This window comes from Mus musculus, chromosome 19 (genome assembly GCF_000001635.26).
Source record: "Mus musculus strain C57BL/6J chromosome 19, GRCm38.p6 C57BL/6J".
Lineage (NCBI taxonomy): Eukaryota > Metazoa > Chordata > Mammalia > Rodentia > Muridae > Mus > Mus musculus.
In genome coordinates, this window is record NC_000085.6 from 40,309,460 (window position 1) to 40,331,459 (window position 22,000).

The 22,000-nt window shown below is 46.1% G+C and overlaps 1 protein-coding gene across 54 annotated transcripts in view; it reads right to left on the reverse strand.

The window, feature by feature from the left end:
* Sorbs1 (sorbin and SH3 domain containing 1) overlaps nt 1-22,000 on the reverse strand; it is a 221,916-nt gene that overhangs the window by 17,420 nt on the left and 182,496 nt on the right. For 22 of the 54 annotated variants that reach the window (XM_030250827.1, XM_030250826.1, XM_017318096.2 and 19 more), the window contains 6 exons: nt 17,991-18,163; nt 15,288-15,373; nt 8,563-8,609; nt 5,158-5,272; nt 4,905-5,030; nt 2,210-2,404 (listed from right to left, as the gene is read on the reverse strand). In XM_030250827.1, coding sequence (XP_030106687.1) covers nt 2,210-2,404; nt 4,905-5,030; nt 5,158-5,272; nt 8,563-8,609; nt 15,288-15,373; nt 17,991-18,163 — 742 coding nt within the window. Of the gene's footprint in view, nt 1-121; nt 875-2,209; nt 2,405-4,904; nt 5,031-5,157; nt 5,273-8,562; nt 8,610-12,333; nt 12,502-15,287; nt 15,374-16,011; nt 17,479-17,990; nt 18,164-22,000 lie in introns of all 54 variants that reach the window. The other 32 variants (XM_030250805.1, XM_030250803.1, XM_030250801.1 and 29 more) reach the window with 4 other exon arrangements.

Consider the following 22,000-nt stretch of genomic DNA (forward strand, 5'->3'; position numbering starts at 1 on the left):
AAGCAAACAGATCTCACAGGCACCAACTTGGCCTCAGTTAATGGACCAAGGGTAAGACGTCTGGTCTGGCCCACCATGCCAAGCAAGAGGCCAAGGCCCACCAGTCATGCTTCAGGCCTACCTGGCTCACACCACTCTGAGCAGCCTTCCTGTCAGCCTCGACAGCTCTGTGCAGCTCTGGTGGCCCAGTCTCCCAGGCTGGGAAAGGGCCACCCAGGGGCTTGCAGGACTGACTGTCCTCAGGAGTGTGGAACTCTGAGAGTCTCTGCTCAGAACTCAGGCACCTGACCACGTCTGAAGGTTTCAAGCAGCTCTTCTTAGAGATCTTGGGTCCACCAGGGTATCTCTCACCTGCCTCGCTCTCTGCTTTCCTGTCATATGGTCCATCTTCTCGCCAGGGCTGTCTCTTGCTCTGGCTGCTAAAGGCGTCACTAAGCTCTGAGATGACCCTATCAGAGTTCCCAGGTGGTGGCTGGGAGAAGCCATCTTGGCGAATGTGAATACCACCATCTCCATTGACGTGAAGAGGAGCCTGGACACTGGGTGCCAGTGAGTAGGCTTTGTGGGGTGGAGGCAGGGCCATCGGGGAGACCACTGGGCGCAGGGTGGAGTGATCTGACCAACTTGAATAGGGGAGGCTGAGAGGCAAGGAGGGACGGGCCCTTGCTGACAAGGCCAGGCGGTCCATGTCATAGACAGAAGCCTCAGGCAGAGGAGGCAAGGGTGGTGTCATGGCCAGAGAACGCCTGCCTGGGACCCCGACAGTCAGAGAGATCCACTCGGAGGTGATGGCGTGCATCTCAGGGGACAGGGCTCGGCGGGGGTGGGGTAGAGATGAAGGGGCTGGCATGATGAGCTTGCTGTGACTAGTATACTTAAAAAAAAAAAAGGAGAGAGGAGAAAACAAAAGAAAGAAGCAGAGATAAAAGTGTCAGCATAAAGGAAAGGAGGAGAACCACCACAGGGGCATAGTAAGAATGAAACAGAGAGGATGAGCAGGACACCCTGGAGTCCAGAACAGAAATCATCTGGTGAGGCTGGGAGAGAGACTGCAAAGTGGCCGGGTGGATACATGAGAGTGTGCAGGCAGGGTGGAGAGAGGAGGGGCGAGGGGCATGGAGATGGGAAAGGCTCCCATCCAACAGCTGTGGGTAGTGCTGGGCTGCTCTGCAGAGTCACGGTTCAAAGGAAAAGCCAGGAAGTGCCCTACCCCAGCCCACTAAACCATTCTTGCAACCACAGCGCTGACCCAAAACTGTAGGGTTGGTTGGGTGGATAGCCTCTGTCCAGGCCCTTCCTTCAACTCTGCAGGGTCTTCCACACAGAAGTAGGAAGTGTGTGGTCACTTTGTTTGGCCATCACTCTTAGCCACGGCCAAGTGAAAATTCCCCAAGCTCTTATGGAGCAAGAAGCCCAGTCCAGTCCACGGCCTCGCGTGTGAGATGGCAGAATGTTGTTTTCACTGTTCACGAAGGCCCATCTAACGCTTTGTGCCAAGTGCTCTCTGCTGTGTCGGTGGCCAGCATGGGGAGGGGACGAAATGATAGAGAACGGGAGAAAGGAGGTACCATGGCAACACCGCCAAGTCCCAGTCTTTCAGCTATCACCCTCCATTTCATTCCACAGGATGCCACCCGACCTTATTTTGCTTATTGGCTTTGGGAAAGTGGGCACCATTTGGAATAACATTTTAAATAATTATGCTCATAGCTAAAGTTCAGAAAAGCAACCATATTACTATGGCTATAAGCTACCCACTTCGGACCCAGTAGAGACTGACACACTACTTAAGTTTCTTTCCCAACATGAGTCCAGTGAAGGCATGTAAGGCTGAGATCATGAAATTATCTCCCAACCACTGTCCCCTGGAAATCAATCTTGATGGACAGTATTGCACAGAGAAATATGCTGGGCCACAGGGGCGTGGTCTACATACCACCAGCTTCACAGGGATACACTAACTGATAATTTGCTCATTTTTTTTTTCTCCTTACACTTTATCCCGACAGTAACTACCTTAAACTCTTCCCTTCCCATCATATATTTTAGAGTGCTAAGAAAATGCCACAGACATGTATGAAAAGAACTCCCAGCCTGCCTGTTCTAGGTAGCTCTTAATCAGAGCATGGAAGAGTAGTCCCAGAAGGGCTGTGTGCCGCTGACACAGCTGAGGATGAAAACTGCAAGCTGAGTTCGAAAGCTTAGATACCTGTGGGCTCACAGTGGCACTGCGACTTGGGGAAGAAGAATAAGGCAGGTCGATGTAATCCACAGGGGTTTTCACCAATGGCCTCTTAAGCACATCTACATAGGTGATAGGGAAAATGCCTTGGCGAGATGTCCCAGGAATCCTCCCTTCGTACCAGTTCTCATCCACCTGTCGGAGCAGCGTGATCCTCTCCCCCTGTAAGACACAGTCAAGCAAGAGGTCTTAAAGCACCACACTGCAACCCATCAGAGGTCACTGCCTGTATCCTGCACTGCGCTGTCCTGTGTCCTTCACCACACTATGCTCAGGAGGGCCATCTCTATTGGCCTTGGATGGAGTACTAGGTTGGGGATGCTAACACAGCAGAGCTTCCTTAACCAAGGAGTTAATCATAAAGAGCTCAGATTCATGCCCTAGAGCCAGAAGGTAACTGTAGTGTCTAAGACTCCTTTAGAACAAGTTGGTCACATATCTAGCCTTCATTTGCAAGGCAAAGGCAACCCTGAACCTGGAGGGTTGTTCTTTTGATACTATATTATTTTAAACTAATTGTTTTGTATGAACATTTTTTTTCTACATGTAATTAAGTATACCATGATCTGGTGCTTATGAAAGTCAGAAGGGGGCATCTAGAACTAGAGATATGGATGGCTGTGAACCATCATGAGTGCTGAGAATAGAACCTGTATCCTCTGCAAGAACAGCAAGTGCTCCTTAACCCTTGAGCCACCTCTATAGCCTTTGATTTTTTTGAGACAGGGCCCATGCTCACTTATATAGACCAGGTCGGCCTTCACCTCATAACAGTCTTTTTAACATAACCTTCTGCATGCTAGGATTACATTACAGGTGTGAGCCATCTCACACCCAAACCAGGTTATCTCTCTCATATAAAATTATATATATATATGTATATATTATTATATAATAAATTATATATAATTTTATAGGTTATCTCTCTCATATACAATTATATATACATTATATATTATTTTCATGTAATAATAAATTGTATTATATAATAATACACTATATTATATATAATTTTGTAGGTGTAATTGGTTGAGGTCAGAGACATCTTGCTGGAGTCAAGTTCCCAACCTTGGCAGCTAGTGTCTTTACCCATCTCACCCAACCTCAGAAAGTTCTCTATATTCTTTTCTGTACTTTATTTTTATGTTATAGAAAAGTCAGAATAAAAAGAAATAAAGCCCAAAACAATCGCCCCGTACATGGGGACCACCATTGTTAATACATAGGTGCTTTCCAGATTTGCTTCTATGACACGAATTAGACTGTTTTCCCCTATGGAAATTGAGTGTGTACCATATTTTGACTTTTATACATTGTTTGCCTCCACCTTTATTTTGTTATTAGTAACATGTTTATGGTGGGTTCCAGGGGACACATGTGTGACAGGCCCTGTGTAGAGGTCAGAGGACAGCATCTGCACTTACATGAGTTCCTAAAGTCTGGATGGTGAGTACTTTATCAGGTGGCCCACTGCACTCTCACCTATATACTTTTTGATACTTAATGATATATAGTAAAGCAACTTTATCAAGGAAAACACACGCACACGCATATGCACACACACAATCTTGATGCCCTTGAACTCACTATTATCCCCCTGCCTCTGCCTCCCAGCATGAGGATGACAGGTATATGGAACAAGGCCTCTCGTAATTCTCCATTTGTGCAGATGTTATAAAACCTTAACTGACCACCCTTGGAGGTATCCTTCCACATATGTAACAATTTAATCATGAATTCCCTGACAATGGGCGATTAAGGAACATCTGGCTTCTTCTTTGTATAAGGTTGCTTATCTACTCCCAAGGTTCCAGTTCATTGCTCTTGATCCTCAATAAAAGTAGTAATTGTCACAACGTCAGCGAGCTGGAGATCTATGACATGTGCAGAATGTCTGAGTCAGTGGGAAGAAGAAGCCCACCCCGCCCTTCGTCTCCACCCCATCCCATCACCCATGGGGTCACTGCCGTCACGTTAAGCATGCTGAGCTCTGCCACAAGAACTGCTCCCACCTGTGGACTGACCTCTGACCTGGCCCAAGCAGTCACACTGCTTCATCCAGTTCTCTTACAACACCCTGAAGAGGCCTTACCTTAAAGTCCCTCCTGGTACCAATGCTTCTGCCTCCCCACTTGGTTTATGGAGACACAACAAACCTAAATCAAATCATTGGCACAATGCTTATCATTCTATGTTGGCTGAATACAGTTAATATATGAGGTCTAAGATGCCATGAATGCTGGCTTTAATTGGTAAACCCAATGTGGCTAAACGGAGTGTGTGAATAATTAAAAAGAAATCTTGGGAGATGGATAAAAAGCTCAGCAGTTAAGAGCACTATGCGCTTTTCCAGGGGACCTGCAGCTTTGTTTTTCAGATCCCACGTGGTGGCTCTCACCCCTGTGTGACCCCAGTTCTGGAGAATCCAACAGCTTCTTCTGACCTCCACAGAAGAGGCTATACATGCAGACAAAACACTCACACACATAAAATAAAAATAAGTAAAATCCTATCTCAGAAAAGCCTCTGGTTCCCCTATTCCAATTTTTGACCAGTCCACTATGTTCTTGAGGGTACAGATTGGCAGCCATAGCAACATCACACCTCTGAGATAACAGCGTCATTCAAAGGCCCCAAAGCCAGGATGAGGCGTGCGGCTTACCTTTCGGAAAGACATTTCTACTTGTGTATCTCCATTAAAGTTAAACTTCGCAATGGCTTCTCCATATTCCAAAACTTGTACGGGTGCCAACTTTCTGGGCTGAGCCTTCTCAGCTGGAGGAAGAAGCTGAGAAAGGAAAGAAAGCAAAAGGGCAAAAGGAGGAATAGAAGAGAACACAGGACATGGTAAGAAAAACGGTGTTTTAGGCATGCAGGGCTTCTCCTGAGAAGGACAGAGCTGTGGATCGTGGTACCTCGATATAGGTGCGTGGGAAGATTCCCACCCGGCCATGGTGTTCACCTTCATACCAGTTCTGGTCAATCTGTCTGTAGATGTAAACAACGTCTCCCTTCTGCAGAGGCAGCTCCCTGTTGACGGAAGGTCATTGTCTTTTAGCAGATGCTTCAAAATGCGCGTGGTGAAGACACAAGACTTTTACATGGAGTCGAGGGAGTCAAAGTTCCAGAAGATGGGAGGCTCCATCCTTGGAAGCGAGAGCCCCGTTTGTCAGGAAATTACATCATATTGGGTAGTTCTCTAGTCTTTTATGGGATGGATGTCAACACACATACTTACTAATACTAGAGTGCTCAGAGGTCATAATAGTTTGTTGTGATTTTCTTAATGCATTTTTGGGGGGAATTTATATTTATTAAATGGTAAAATGTCTCCCTTTGGATACTTTCACTGCTCCTTGTGTGCTACAGCTAGGCATGCCTGAACGAACCACTTCAGGTTATGGCATTCTCATACCCTCTACCCATCCCTCCTCCACCATCTGTCTCCATCAGCCTGTACTAGAATGCTCTGAAGTTAGGCAGGCTGAGTTCAAACCAAATTCAAAGATTTACTAGTTCTGGGACTTGGTCTGGAAGCTTGACCTCTTGGTGAGAACGTTCCCTCATCTGACCACAGCATCTAATTCAAGGTTGGCGAATGCAGCTGCAAACTGCAGGTAAAACACCCAGTGCAGTGCATGCTCTGGAGCCATGCCTTCCTCCTCAGCGTGAAAAAGAAGAGTTAGGAAGAAAAATGGATGTTCCTTCAAACGTTGTTTGTGCCTTTCCCCCCACCTTCCAACTCTTTCTTCCACACCCATCTCTTTGCCTCAGATCTGACAGTATTCACATCTAACCAGTACTCTTTGTTTTGGGGAGAAAAACAAATAAACTATAAACAAAAAGAAAACAGAACAAAATAATAACTTGAACTTTTCTTGAATTAAAAAATTAATTTAAAAAAAATTTTTTTTGCTACAACCCAACATCATTTGGAAGGGGGTGTGGCAGCTTTGCAGTATACCAGGAAGCCCTAAATGAGGAGTGCTGACTAAGCATCAGGGCACAGCTGGAAAATTTATAAAACGTTGGCCTTAAGCAGGATAAAAGCATCCTGAAGAGGCTTGTGTAGATACTAGGTTGGGAATTGGATTCCAAAACGAAGTCCACAAAAAGGGTGCAGGATGTTCATCGTTGTGAAAAGGAAACATCTCTGGCTAGTGCTTTCCCAAAGCTTCTCCTTGTGTGTTCTGAGTCCCCCTTTGGGTGTCACACACTGTGTTAGCGGGTGGGTCCTGAAACAGCCCCACTGTTAAGCAAAGAGTCACCACTCTGAGAAAGGTGAATACAGACATCCTGAGGCGGATGCCCTTCCTCAGGCACCTCGGGACCAGAAACTTGGCTTTTAGGCACTGTGGCACCTGACCTCTTTCTATATAAAGGCCCTGTACACTTAATTAGGCAGCAGCTTGGTCTGACCCACTTCTTCAATGAAGAAAACCAGGAACCAGTCTCAAGGAAAGTGGTTTCACCAGCGCAATCCTTCAGGCCACACTCTCAGCTCCCACAAGGTCCACATACCTAGGTCTAGTGTTAGAGGACTGGGAAAAAACAGTACAAGATCCTTTCAGATTTGTATAGCCTTTTATTGTTGCAATGCAACATCAACCTCCGCCAACTCCAGGTTCCAGAACCATACATCAAGCCCTTGCCCCATCATCCAACAGTCTCTAATGGCTTACGCTCCTCAATAGGACACACTCATAGTGATCTATCCTTAGCTAAGCATGCACTACCAACCACGGGACATAGACTTGTTAAGAAGGCAGCAGGGCATGATGGGAACATGAGGCAGGCACTGCTCTCTGGCATTAGCAGTACTGATAAATGATGACAGTCCCACGGACCTCTGGCCTTCTTACTTCTTCTATCTGACTGGTTACCCAAAAAGGGGATGGGGGACACTTTTAAAATGAATTCTAAAAATATGTATCACCCAAAGTCGCAATTTAAAGGAAAATATTCTCTTTGGTTAAAGTGCAAGTTGATCAATGTCTTTGTTATTCTCTCTCTGGCTCAAATATGAGGATGGTGGATATCATACTTTTGAGTACGGACTTCTGCTGCGCTGTACAAAACACCTCACTGGTTTTACCCTGCCTGGTCTCTTTGCAAAGTAGGCAGTTTTTGTCTCATCTTATCAATGATGAAAACAGAGGGTGAGAGACATTGATAAACTGGCCATAGTTACAGAGATGTGAGTGGTAGACTTTCTAAATCTAAAGTTCACACACACACACACACACACACACACACACACACACACACACACACACACACACAGCCATCTCTTGTTGCAAGCTAAGGGAATGGAGTAATACAGCCAAATCGAACCACATCGGACTCATGGCTGTGTTCTACAAATCTGGCCTGGCTATTCGTTTTGTGTTAGAAGAAATGGGAAACATGGTTGAGGAGCCTGGAGAGATTGTTTCCCATCACTCATGAAAGGAAGCACTCCTTCTTATCCCCAGACGTGGTGCCTCCTGTCAGCAGGACAATGGGGTGTGGCTGGCCACATTATCTTCAGTTGCCAAAGAAAATGAATGGTCTGTTTTAATCCACAATTAGCTATAGAGCTATCAAGTCCTTCTGGAACCTGTCTGTGGAAACATTTCCCAAACTGTATTCCACAGAAAACAGAAAGGTTTCCTGTTCATCTAAATTTGGGCTACAAAAGCTGATCAGTCTCTGACTCTGAGTTCCACAGTCATGAACATGCCAACAACGGTCCATCTCCTCCAGTGGGAGAGGGGCCTAAAGACATCTGGAGCTGGATCTCTGGCTCATTTCTATAACACTTGTTCTTTGGTTTTGTTTTTTAAGGACATCTTGCAGGATGAACACTCTGAGGAACACACTTAGAGACATGTTAGTATCCCATGAGCTACAAAAAAAAAAAAAAACAGGTCAAGTTCTATTCCTAGAGTCTGGTTCTGATTCCTTCTACTAAAGGTTGGGTCAGATCATTCTGTGACCTAGCCAAGTAAAAAGAGGCCTTATTCAGGTAGAAAGAGGGTGGGACAGTGCGTCAGAGCCAGCTTCAGATGCCAAGGTGCTGGGTTTGAATTCTGACTCTATCAACCTCTTAGGTGGACTAAGTTTTTTCATACTGGTTTCCTAAGTTTTGGAAGTGAAAATTACACACACAGTCCTGATTCATCAGAGTTGATGTAACGGTGCTGGCATATAGCATCGACTGTTTGGTATTTGTATTTCTATCTTGGTGAAGCAACAGTTGTCTATCCCAACTCTTTGCCCTGAGCAAACAGATTTCTGAAGAGGCAGCTAAGAAGACAAGCATGGCTGGCAGCACTTACTTCAGGGTCTGGGCTTTAAAGTCAAATTTGGCTCGAGCAGGTCTCATCTAAACACAAGAAATAACGTGGAGTTAAAACTCATGGTTGTCAAACAATGAAAAGGTCACATTTTCACAAGATTCTATAGAAAGCAAAGCAGAGAGATCCACTCTACCCAGTTCATTTTAGTTTTAAAAAATCCAGGCAAGACTGCAGCACCTGACCCCATCAGCATGATAGATGGTATTTAGTCAGCTGTGTCATGCATGAAAATTCCCCTTCAAGAAGGCCACTTGTAGGTAAGAGATGGTTTGAAAAGCCCTTTAGGCAAGCTGATCATGGCTACTGTCAGCCAGAAGTCTTCAGACACGCCTTACCTATCATCTTACTCCCTGTGGGGCATCTTCTGTTTACCTGGTGTAAGTTAGGAACTGAAAGCATAACAGAGTCTGGTTCACCTTTCATATCATCTTGCATTCTGTATGTCCCTACGGTTTGTGACATCATTGAAAAAGCTAGGGTAAACTCTGAGTCTATCTCTACTGAAAGTCCATCCTGACTGTGGCGGCTCCTACACACCCCTGCCTGCAAAGCCAGGCTCTGCCGTCTCCACATTCTCATTAAGTCTGTCAGTAACTCACGCCCGCCCGAGTCTGCTCGCCCTCAGTCCAAAACCCTGTTGCTCTGGGTCTGACCTCTGCTTCCCACAGACACAAAGCTTCCTTTGACTTTACCTTCTCCTCAGTCTAATCTACTGTCACCCAGGAGCACAAATGACATTCCACAAATTCTTCCACACTTCTTGGTTTTGCTTTGAAGTTGGCTTCAGCTCTCAATTGTCTCTAGTAGGTCAAATCTCTCCCCCTAACCTGGGTGGAGGTTTGTGGTCATATCCCCAGTCACACTTAAATGTCTATTTCTGTCACCTCCCCTGTCCCAACTAAGTACATTTATGTGCTAGTCTCAGCCTGGAATTTGTTCACCTCCAACTCTGGCAAGAACTTCACCTTGATCAACTTGCACCTCTTTCTTCTTTGCTCTTAAAAGCAGTTATTTTAACCAGCTTTGTTTTTAAAGGAGCCCATGACATTTTTGAAATCACATGCACAAGCTATTTCTATTGATGTACCTCTGACCTCTTCAGCTGCAACGGCATAAAGGAAATGAATGGTAGGTCCTCTACCAGATTAGAAGACAAGGGCAGAGTGGGAAGGGAAAATGGAGCCGAGGTGAGAAAAGGCTCCCAAAAGCATCATCACATGATTCTCCTTGTTTAGTCACATGCCCTACATTTCTTGGCTTGGGCTTCACGGGAGTCTTCTAGGGTTCACACTGCACCACAGGAATTATTGGTGTTTTGTTCTGTTTTAAGTTTCTGTTTTTACTGGATCCCAGGTTGGCCTTGAGCTTTGGACCTTCTCCCAAGCTTTGACCTCACAGGTGTGTGCTGGGACTGGCTCTCCATAAGAACTTTTCATCCTGTATTCATGCTGCAGTTCCCATCTATCTCTATACATACAGGTTAGGGGGCAACTCAATAGCCACCTTATAATCGAGGTAATATCATAGCATCCTAATGCCTATGTTTATGTCATACTTTCTTTTCTTTTTTTTTAAGATTTATTTATTATTATTATATTTAAGTACACTGTAGTTGTCTTCAGATGCACAAGAAGAGGGCGTCAGATCTCATTATGGATAGTTGTGAGCCACTATGTGGTTGCTGGGATTTGAACTAAGAACCTTAGGAAGAGCAGTCAGTGCTCTTAACCACTGAGCCATCTCTCCAGCCCTACGGCATACTTTTTAAAGGTTGTAGGCAAACACGAGCAGAACAGATGTGAGAGCAAGGAGAAATAATAACGTTCACAAAAGAAAACCCGAAGACCAAAACTATAAGGGGAAAAAAAAAAAAAACCAAACCAGAAATCACAACAGAAAAATGTGTGGAGAGAGAGAGATGGATTACCCAGTCATCCAGCTATATGGCCATGTGAACATTATAAATTTATACCACAGCAGCAAATATTCCTTCTTTGAATAACTTTGAACTCCTGGTCCTCCTAACTCTACTTCCCAGGCACTGGGATTAAGGTTGCACACCTCAGCTGGCTGACATAGAACTGTGTATGAAGGTGGTTTTATACTAACAGCTACCCCAAAACACAAACTGAGTTGTCTCTGCTCTCCACAGGGAGAGTGTTACACAGAATTAGTGGCTGCTGACTCTTGCTGGGAGTGAAATGCCTCCACACACCACAGTGTACCCACACTTGCTGGTCTCACTGGCCCAGTTCTGTCAGTCAGCTAAAGGACAGGGATTCTTTACGTGGGCCTTAAAACATCAAAGCATGAAACTGATAGACTTGCCAATTCTTAGACCTCACCCCAGGTCAAAGCATCACAGGTGGCACGCGGGAAATGATGCGGGAGTCTACATTTTGATGTGTCTTTAGGAAATGCCATTGTGGAGAAAAGGCAGGTCCGGTTAGAAGAGTGTGCCCGCCTTGCCACAGCTACTCCCGCTGAGCAGCACCGAGAGGCCCACGTATCCCTGAGGCAGGTCTGCAGGCTGCCATCTTCTTCCTCACACACCTTTGGATGGGGATAGTGAGCAGCAGTGTCTTCAGAGCAAGACCGTTTTGTGAAGGAGCGTTTCACTGTCCACCAAGAAGCTGCCTGTCACTCACAGTGGGCTGACACTTGCTGCCTTTCGCTTCTTTCTGGTCACATTGCTGTTTTTTTCTCCATACTTTCGAATCTGCCCTGCCCACCTCCCCAGTTCCCTTCTTTGGGTCAAATTATACTTCTTCCCAGGGATCTTTCATTTCTTTAAGAAACAAACAAACATACAGACAGACAAAAAAAACAACAAAAAAATTAATGATGCCTGTCACTTGAAAGACAGAAAGTTGGTTATACTAACAGGTCATAAAACTAGTTCCTGGGGTCACTTCCTCCAGCCCAGCTCATGATGTCACAGACACATCTCTGAGAAGACATTGGCTCAGCAAGGCTTTGTAAGGTCATATGGCAGGACATAAACTCTCACTCGAGAGCTGGCCCTTGATCTACCATAGTACCGACATTGACGTGGGAGGCAAGGCCTGGATAAAACCACTATGCTCTTGCTCCTCATTCCTGTTGGAATATTAAACTTTTGTAGTCGAAGCTTAGAAATGTCAAAATTGAGGGAGCAAGCAGATAAGGTTTCCCTCAGAGTGCTCTCATACTCTCCATGGGTCTAACCAAGCTGCAGAGGTCAGAGTTTCACACTCCTGTGAAATACTCTAACACCACTGAGCAACCAGTACTGTGTTTTCAACAGCAGTGCCACTAAGTCAATGCTATAAAATATCACTTGGTAACCCTAATAATGAAAGCTTCATTAACCATCTCTTTACAGAAGACTCTTGCGGTTGTCCAGACCAGAGCTTCTGAGACACATGGCCAAAGGGACACGGTTTCTAAGCAGACCACAATGCAACACGGTATCACAGTCAAATGCAGGATGGAGAGGACTGGACTCATGAGGCAGCCGATGCTCTAAGCATGCAGTACGCGTGTGCGCCAGCAGATCCCAGTCCCACAGCCAGGCATGCTTAACATAGAGAGCACAGGACACAGTGGGGCTCATGTCTATTCACCAGCCACAAAAGAGCCAAAGCAAGGCTAAGAAAGCCAGGATGACAGGTGCTGTTTGGAGAACTAAATTGGCCTACAGAGGGCAATGCCAAAGAAAGGCAAATATTGCTTTGGGTCAAGCAGCGGTTGGCGGTGACCAAAACAGACCTCTAACCCAGATTTCCTTTTGGCCGTATCATCTATATTGAGGAGGTCCCCAAAGCGCTCATTAGTGATAAACTGATGATGAGTCGGGATGACACCTGTGTGGCGGCGAGCTGCAATATCGGCCTCTTCTTGCTCGCGCTTAAGTCGTCTCTGGTCCGCTAAAAGTTTCTGCCATGAAATTGCATAAAACAGGCAGTGAATCATCTGGTCCAGCTTAACGGAAAATGGCCACATAAGCAACTAAGGAGGAAGGCATCGGTGAACAAGGAAGAGACATTAAAGATCACTGTCAAAGGGACTTACGGACACAACTTCTATATCCCTATGGTAACCATCCACTATGTACTTTGTAAGAGGAAGAGAACACTGTCCAGAAGAAAATTGGGACACTGGGATATGGGATATGGGATTCTACATGACCCCTCTGTCTGGCTGACTACCCCTGGGCTTAGTCCAAAGCCTGGGCCTTCTGGTAACAAGGGTACAGCCTAGGCACTGTGATCATGTTTGATTGGTAGCTGGCATTCCTACCTGCCTTAGGGTTCATAATGTGTTTCTAAGACAGGATGGGGCATGCTGTTGCCCCTGACTACACCAGGCCTTTCAGACTATGGGTCTTAGACGCTCTGGAAATTAGGTCATGTTTTGGCTTCTTTTTCAATTACACTGCCATGTTCTCTACACAGCTGAGCTGCCCCTGTTAGAGAATGAGGCGCCCTTCCCCCCAGGACAGCCAACTCTTCCCCCGGGTGTAAGTTTCAGGAGGCCTCAGGATATACAGCAAAGGCTCTTCATGTGCCTGACAGAGGGTCTTGTTTCTGTCCCTCTGCCTCGCTTCTACATTAGGGAAATGAAGCTGAGTTTCAGGGAATGATACAGAATACAGTGGAGAAAATAACAGCATCTGGGGTGAGAAGAAACGGGTACCCCTATTAAGGAACTCAAAGGGTTGGTTGAGGAGGAGCATGGGGCCAGTTAGAAAAGAAGAAGTGGGGGATTTGACCCACACACACTGTATACTTGCACAAAACTTTCAAACAATAAGTAAGAAATATGTTTTAAAAGGAAAATAACCATCCATTTCTATTCAAGATTTTTTTCTATTTGTCCATGTTGCTTTTCACCAAATGCCATTCACAGCCTACTCCAATGGCCCAATAGAAAAGCATTTCCTTATTTCACTGCAATTTTCATTCCTGGGATTAATACTCCTTGGGGGAAAGCATTTATTAGAACTAGTATTTCTTAACATGCTCCTTAGACCTAAGTCTTCTTCCAGCAGACAATTAAATGACTCATGTGACACTCAGCTCTAAAGAAGAATGGCTCAGTTTTCCTCTGGGGTCTACAAAATAACAATTCAACAAATGGCTCTGGACCTTCCAGCACTCAGAAAACTGTAATAAGGAGTAAGCAAGACCAAAGTGCTTTGCAAAGCACAGTGCCACAGAAAAAGTGCTGTCCCGGGAAGGTGGAGTCTTAGTTTTTAGCCAAGCACTTTTGGGAGGTGTCCCTGTTCGAGCCATACCCTTGTTGAATAAAACAGGGGTTTGGCTTGGTGACCACGAAAGGCCCTTCAAGGGCAGATGGGATCTCCTTTTCTGAAAGGCTATTATCATCAGCGTCAACAGTAATAATGGGTTGACATAAATTCCCTCCTGTGCTGTTTTTACAGCAGTGGGGATGGATTCCTGCCTGAGGCCCTGTTCAAAAGCACTGCTGCTCTGGCTGACAGTTCATCATCCATGGAACAGATATCAAATGGAAAAGGCTTCAACCTGGTACCAGATCTGTGCTTTAGCCCGTATCCATGAGTAAAGAGAAACCATTTCAAGCTCTCAACATCACCAAGGATGCAAGCTTCTCTCGTTGAAGTATGCAGTGTTCAATGGTTAATAAAACATCTTAGTAAGACTCACCCACCAAACCTTCCCTACTGAATAGCAGCATTTCATTACTAAAATGGCATTTTATCTTTCCTCTCATGGCATGCGGACTTGGTCTCTCTGACAGAATGCATACAGAAAAGTCTGGAAGGAGATCTGCTCCAATCTTGACAGACACTCATTATTTGAGGGTTTAGGATTTGATATTTGAAACAATTCTGGACTTCAAACGCCTCCCCTGGCTTACCATGCCTGGAGGGCAAGGAGAGGCATGTTTGTGTTCTACCATCGACAGCAATGATTGTAATTAGAGCCCTCAAAGTCAGCCTTGCCTTAAATCCTTAAGGAAACTCCACCTAAACTCTGGAACCACTCAAGCTAGACCAACACAGAAGAGGACATGTGGAGAGTTGTCACGTTTGAACGTCCTCTCCCATTGCCAACAGTTCAAAGTATCCTTGCATCTCGTAACAAATGACAGGAAAGTGGACAACTGAACTTATCTAAGCTATGGGATCCCCTTTCCTGGGAATATGCAGCCAGAACGTGTGCACCGGGATGCTCTATCTATCATAGCAGATGGGAAGATTCTGCCCACTTAGCCAATATACAGGATAACCTTCTCCTATATTCCAAAACAGTCTCCATTCAGGCCCTGAAAAGCATCCCACATAGAGACATTTCAGCAGCTCCAAGAAAATGCCCAGGCTCTGAAGTGCTTGTGTGGCGTCTGCCAGCACTAACGTGGGCATCCCCCTTCTAAGTTAAAGCTGGCAGAACCACAAGCAACTTCCTCTCATTGTTTATAAACTGTAGAGTGGCCAGGGCTGTCACCTTCCACTCTTCCCACTGCAATCCTCTCCAGTGTGAAGTATGCTCCCTTTGATAGGCTGGAGGAAGGTGGCACCTATAACCCAGTGGCTGTATGGAAATTAGTCAGTCCTGCTTTCTGGGAAAGCCTCTGGTCCCTGCACCCCACCACTCTTCTGAAAGGTGTCCAGAAAGTTCAGTTCCTTCATTTTTTTTTCTCCCTGAACAAGAACAAGGAGGCTAAGTAGGGAGACTTACCTCTTTATCATCGTGCCGTCTCCGAATAAATTCTTCTGTGGACTCCAAGTAATCAGCTGGTATAAAATGTCTTGGTGACTCTGAATCTTCAAAACAACACAGCAGAGTTAAAGCGAGCCAGGGCTTAGTAGGAAGCCAGTTTGTTTGTTTTCTATTATTAAGGTCAAATTTATAAACAATGCTGATAAATACTCAGTGACAAATTCTGAAGGGAAAACTCCCCAAGCCCCCACCCCACCTGCTTTTTTTTATTTACTTGCAAACTGGTTTAATACAAAGACAACTCACCAGAAAGCCAAAGGTGAGCAAAGAAAGGGACATTCTTTTAAGTGTCCCCACAAAGAGGTATGCAGGCTGTAACAGGGACAGACCATACACTCACATACACACGGGGCCACGGAGAGAGGCTGACTCTCAAAAAACCACAGGGAGGCTGGGAATTGATGTGAACAGGGGTTTGCGAGTTCAAATGAACCCAGTTCTTGGATATGAGCTAAACGGCCAATTTTTCTTTCGAAACGGTTTGGTTGGTTAGTCTAAATGAAGGGGTGGGGGTTGTTTTTTAAAGAAGTGCAGCCACTACAAGCCATGGTTAATTGCCAAGCAAAACAAACAGAAGCAAAAGACAAGGCAGAAGATGAGCACCAGAAGCACACAGAGGGAGGGACAGAGCAAGCCAAGTGGAGACGGGGAGGTGAGACTGGTCAAACACACAAAATGCCACCTCCATGGGCCGCTGCCAGTTCACTTTGTGGGTTGTTGTTCCTGTCCAAGCCATGGTCTGAGTAGGGCACAGGGTTCCCGTTATTAATGGCCCTTGTGCAGTCCTCCAGGCCTGCGGGTCTGTCCAGAGGGGGTTCTAGGTTGTGGCTAAGCCTTGCCATGGTATGTCGGGAAGACAGGCGAGCAGGGACCAGGGGTTTCCCCGCAGAGTGGGGCTGGTCCTGAGGGTCGTGGCAGGGAAGGTCTGCTTTCTGGCCAGCAGGGGACTCTGAGGAGTCACTGGGGGGAGGCTGTCTGGGGTGCTGTTGGAGGGGCTTTTTCAATCGAAAAGGGAGGGGACTCATCAGGTGGATGTTTCTGAGGAGACTGTTCTTGTCCCCCCTGGAATCCGAGCGCCAGTCTGACTGCCTGGACGACTGCTGCTCATGCTTGCGGATAGTGGTGAACCGGGTGTATGAAGCCGGGCAGGTGCCCTTGCACTTGTTGAGGCGATGTTTGGGGAAGTCTCCATGAACACTGCCCCCGCTGCCCTCCCTGCTGTCGTTAGAAACATTTGAGCAGTGGTCTAGCTCATCTGAGCAGATGGAAAGAGGCTCAGAGGGCACAAGGCTCCGGAAGCTCAAGGCGTGGTCCGCCATATTGCTACACGTGGGCGACGCATAGACCCCTCCGGAGTCCATCCCGTCCATCTCTCTGGGACGGAGCTTGGTAGACTCGAGGAGGGATTCCGCTGAACGAGCTGAGGTCAGGCCGCTTCTAGAGAGCACAGGGGTCGGGGACTTGCTCAGCCGGCCAGAGAAGTCCAGGGACGGCATGGACCGGGACCGCTGAATGAGCTGCTCAAAGGCCGTGATGCGGGAGGACACGGTGTGCTTGGGGATATGCTCTGAGCCCTCTTGGCTAGCGCCCAGCTCACCCCTGGCTAACGTCAGTCTGCTCCTTTCAAAGTGGGAGGCAAGATCTCGCACACTTGAGGAGGAGATGGAGCCCAGGGAGAGGCCAGCTCGGTTGATCTGGTGCATGTCCCGGTAGAACATGGAGAAGTGCAGTCCAGCCTTTCTGGAGAGAGGGCAGGGCCTCCTGGAGCTGGTGCCGTACTCCTGCAGGCTCATGGTACTACTGGACTTGCTATCGTAATCCCGCCGGGAGCGCATGAGCAGGTTCTCGATGCTCCCCCCAACCCGGAGTGGGAGGCCTCTTTTGGAATCATTCAAAGACACACAGAGGTTCTCACAGCTCTGAGCCTTCTCTGAGGGTAACAGGACACTCTTCTGTTCCTGCAAAAGAGCGCTGGGAGCAGAGAGCCTGGGTTTGAATTTAGAAGGAAGGATCTCCGAAATGCAGGCTTTCGCAGCCGACAGGGGTTTCTTGTGCTTACACCCAGGGCCTAAAGCATTGCTAGTGTGAAACGTTCGGCTATGAACTGATGATGAAGAAATCATGTGAGCATTCCCGCCTTTACGATCCACTGGTAAGCATGCAGAATAAAATAAACACACCCATTAGGTTAAAGCTGAAAGCTGCTTTTAAAGGGGGGAGGGGTGTAAAAAAAGAGAGGTAACATGCTCATTTATCATAAGGGCTTTAAAAAGTTGATGTCATCAATCTCCAGTTGATGTCTAGAAGCAAAATAATTGGTGCTGCAAAGCAGGTGCAAAAAATGCAACGAAAGAAATGGCCACCCTGCCAGTTAAGAAAGGCCGAAGCTCAGCGAACTTCTAGGAAAGGGATATTAGAACAACAAAGAGAAAGAGAGAGAGAAAGAGATGTTTTTAGAGAGAGCAAGGTTGTGGGTAGGGACCATTAAGACCAGAAAGAAAAATGGCCGGCAAGAAAACAGGTGATGGGGCACAAGGCGGCTCCAAAGCCTGGACATGGATAGGCAGAGCTCTGTCCCTGTGGCTGGAGGGCCACCCGCTGCCAACACTCAGGTAACAGGCATGGAGGAGACATGCCTGCAGTCTTCAGCTTGTCGGTTACCTTTAGTGGAAGCTGAGCTGGAAGGTCGCTTGAGCCCACTGAGGCCCTGAAGAGGGATGTCGCCACCTTCCAAGACACTCTTATAGATCTGCCTCTCATTCTCCAAGCTAGCGAGACCCCCGGGGGTCCCGTCCGATTCTCTCTTCACTGCATGGAAGTTGGAAGAATAGATACTATGGAGAAGGTAATTTTAAAAAGAGAAAAGGGGAGGGAGAGAAAGATAGAGTTAGCTTGTTTAACATTCTTTTTTAAAACCTGTTTGTCACCAGCTGGGGAGAAGAAAACTGCTTTTGGGTTTCCCGGTAAAGCCCTGAACCTGAAGGTTCACAACTCCTTTGAGGTTCAAGTGACCCTTTCATAAGGGGCCATGTAAGACCACTGGAAAACACAGATTTTTTTTTCACATTACAGTTCATAACAGTAGCAAAATTAGAGTTATGAAGAAGCAACAAAAATAATTTTATGATTAGAGGTTATCACAACACGAGGAACTGTATTAAAGTGTCACAGCACTAGGAGGGTTAAGAACCACTAATTTAGACAGATTTCTGCGGACAGGCAGGCCACCATGCCTGAGTTCATAGAAACATGATCCAAGCAAGAAAACTTCCACACTACAATGAGTGCATTTGTCCTTTAAAAAAATGAGTGAGAGTCTGTAATTCCAGCACCTGGGAGGCTGAGGCAAAAGGAACATAAGTTTGAGGCCACCCTGAGCTACACGGTAAGAGCCTATCTTTAAAAACAAACAAGCAAGCAAAAACAAAAACAAACAAAGAAACGAAAAAACACTATGGGTAGGATAATGGGGAGCCCAGTGGCTCCATACAAGATGGTCCATCTAGGGACAAGGATGCAAGACAGAGTTCCCAGTGTGGCCGGCCAGTTAAAGTGCATGACCTAGATTAGGTTTTTTCTGGATTACACTGCAGGAGAACTTTGGCTGACAGAAACATCAAAATCACCAGTAGAAAAAGAACAACCCCAGCTACCTGTGGCCTCCAGGAAAATCAGCAAGTGAGAAAATCAGAACTTGGAACTCTATGTGCCCTGGCCACAGGCATCGCTTTGTTTTGAGCCTTTGGCTTGGGTGATCTTGCTGCTTCATCTTCCTCAGTAGCTAGGACAAGTGGCACACACCACAATGCCCAGCATTCACTTCCTTCAAAGTTGCTGTCAGAGCCTGATAGCATGTATCATCCGCATACACTCCTGTCAGAGCCTGACAGTATATATCATATCCATATACACTGCTGTCAGAGCCTGACAGTATATATCATATCCATATACACTGCTGTCAGAGCCTGACAGTATGTATCATATCCATATACACTGCTGTCAGAGCCTGACAGTATGTATCATATCCATATACACTGCTGTCAGAGCCTGACAGTATGTATCATATCCATATACACTGCTGTCAGAGCCTGACAGTATGTATCATATCCATATACACTGCTGTCGAGCCTGACAGTATGTATCATATCCATATACACTGCTGTCAGAGCCTGACAGTATGTATCATATCCATATACACTGCTGTCAGAGCCTGACAGTATGTATCATATCCATATACACTGCTGTCAGAGCCTGACAGTATGTATCATATCCATATACACTGCTGTCAGAGCCTGACAGTATGTATCATATCCATATACACTGCTGTCAGAGCCTGACAGTATGTATCATATCCATATACACTGCTGTCAGAGCCTGACAGTATGTATCATATCCATATACACTGCTGTCAGAGCCTGACAGTATGTATCATATCCATATACACTGCTGTCAGAGCCTGACAGTATGTATCATATCCATATACACTGCTGTCAGAGCCTGACAGTATGTATCATATCCATATACACTGCTGTCAGAGCCTGACAGTATGTATCATATCCATATACACTGCTGTCAGAGCCTGACAGTATGTATCATATCCATATACACTGCTGTCAGAGCCTGACAGTATGTATCATATCCATATACACTGCTGTCAGAGCCTGACAGTATGTATCATATCCATATACACTGCTGTCAGAGCCTGACAGTATGTATCATATCCATATACACTGCTGTCAGAGCCTGACAGTATGTATCATATCCATATACACTGCTGTCAGAGCCTGACAGTATGTATCATATCCATATACACTGCTGTCAGAGCCTGACAGTATGTATCATATCCATATACACTGCTGTCAGAGCCTGACAGTATGTATCATATCCATATACACTGCTGTCAGAGCCTGACAGTATGTATCATATCCATATACACTGCTGTCAGAGCCTGACAGTATGTATCATATCCATATACACTGCTGTCAGAGCCTGACAGTATGTATCATCCACATACACTGCCATCTATTTATGTGCTTCATTTACTTGTAAATATGAACTCTGTTTTTAAATGTATGTTATATATGCATATGAATGTTTTGCCCGCATGTATATGTATGTGTACCACATGTATGCCTGGTACCCACAGTGGTTAGAAGAAAGTACTAGATCTTCAGGAACCTGTGTCATGAATGGTCGTGAGCCATCATATGGATGCTGGGAACTGAACTTGGGTCCTCTGCAGAGGCTACACAAGTTTTTAACTGCTGAGCCATCTCTCCAGCTACGGTTTCATTTAGGTTTTCAAAGGTCTGTTTGTTTTTATTTTGTATGTATGAGTGTGTGACTTCGTGTGCCTGGATATGGACCACATAAAAGGCATTGTGCTAAGTGCCTGTTGGTCATCCTCTCTCTCTAATACACACACACACACACACACACACACACACACACACACACAGTTTTCAGATAAGAAAATAAAGCACCGATAGATTAGACAGCCTGTCAAAGCAGGCAGGATCAGCAGATTGCAGAGCCAGAACCCTAGTGACACCACTGGGTGCTATGTAGCTCGTGTTCTCTGATGGTGTCTTGGAATACTTCCCTCTGGCCAACAAGGTAGTGGTTCGAATGGTGCAGGAGTCAAGGGTATTTGCGTTTCATGACATCATTACCACCAATCGTCATCTGTCAGGACTCTACCCCAGGAGCAAGTGGTTCCAGAACCCAGGAATCAAGGAAGAAAGGATGCTCTGCTAAGACACAGTGTTGTCCCCACTGTTCAGTGGATAAGTGCCCCCCCCCCCAGCACTATTAACAACCCTCACAGCTGCCGCTCATGCTACCTCATGCTCACCACAGGCTAAGGGCTCTGCAAGAGCGATTTCAGGGCTCCACCCTGAGGCTACAGGTCCCTCCCTCTTACTATAGACAGCATACATGAAAAGAATTTCCCTTTCTCAGCTGAAACAGAAAAAAGAAGTCACTGGAACCCAAAAGATGAGAGAACCCCATCTCAAGGCTGAGAAACACGCAAACCAAGGAAGTGCTAAGCAGCCTTCTAGGCTCATCTCTTACTTGGAGAAACCTCAGAGAACCAGGCTGGACTGACCTATTTCCCTCGGCTTGCCTTGATTTCTAAGAGCCCGTGGACTCTACCGCGCACAAGGACACCCAATGAATGTTCGGAACGAATAAAAGGCTACATTTTCTAAATGCGAAAGGTGGCATATGGGCTGAGTAATGATATGTCTTGATATGTACAACCATGAATTTCGAAATTCCTTTTTAAAAAAAAAAAGTTAATTTAGAGATCCTGACTCGTATTCTTTTTGATATAGCAAAGTCCTAGGAACTCTATGTCCTTAAGCAAAGGCAGTCTCCACTCTGGTCCTCAGTTTCCTCTTGGGAGCAATGGAACACATGACCCATCCTCAGGGGAACTGTTTGAGATGGTGTCCTTAAAAACGTGTGTTGAAGCTCTCGGATACTGCTCTTAATAAGGTGCCTCAGGCTGGGCGGTGGTGGCGCACGCCTTTAATCCCAGCACTTGGGAGGCAGAGGCAGGCAGATTTCTGAGTTTGAGGCTGGCCTGGTCTATAAAGTGAGTTCCAGGACAGCCAGGGCTATACAGAGAAACCCTGTCTCGAAAAACCAAAAAAAAAAAAAACAAA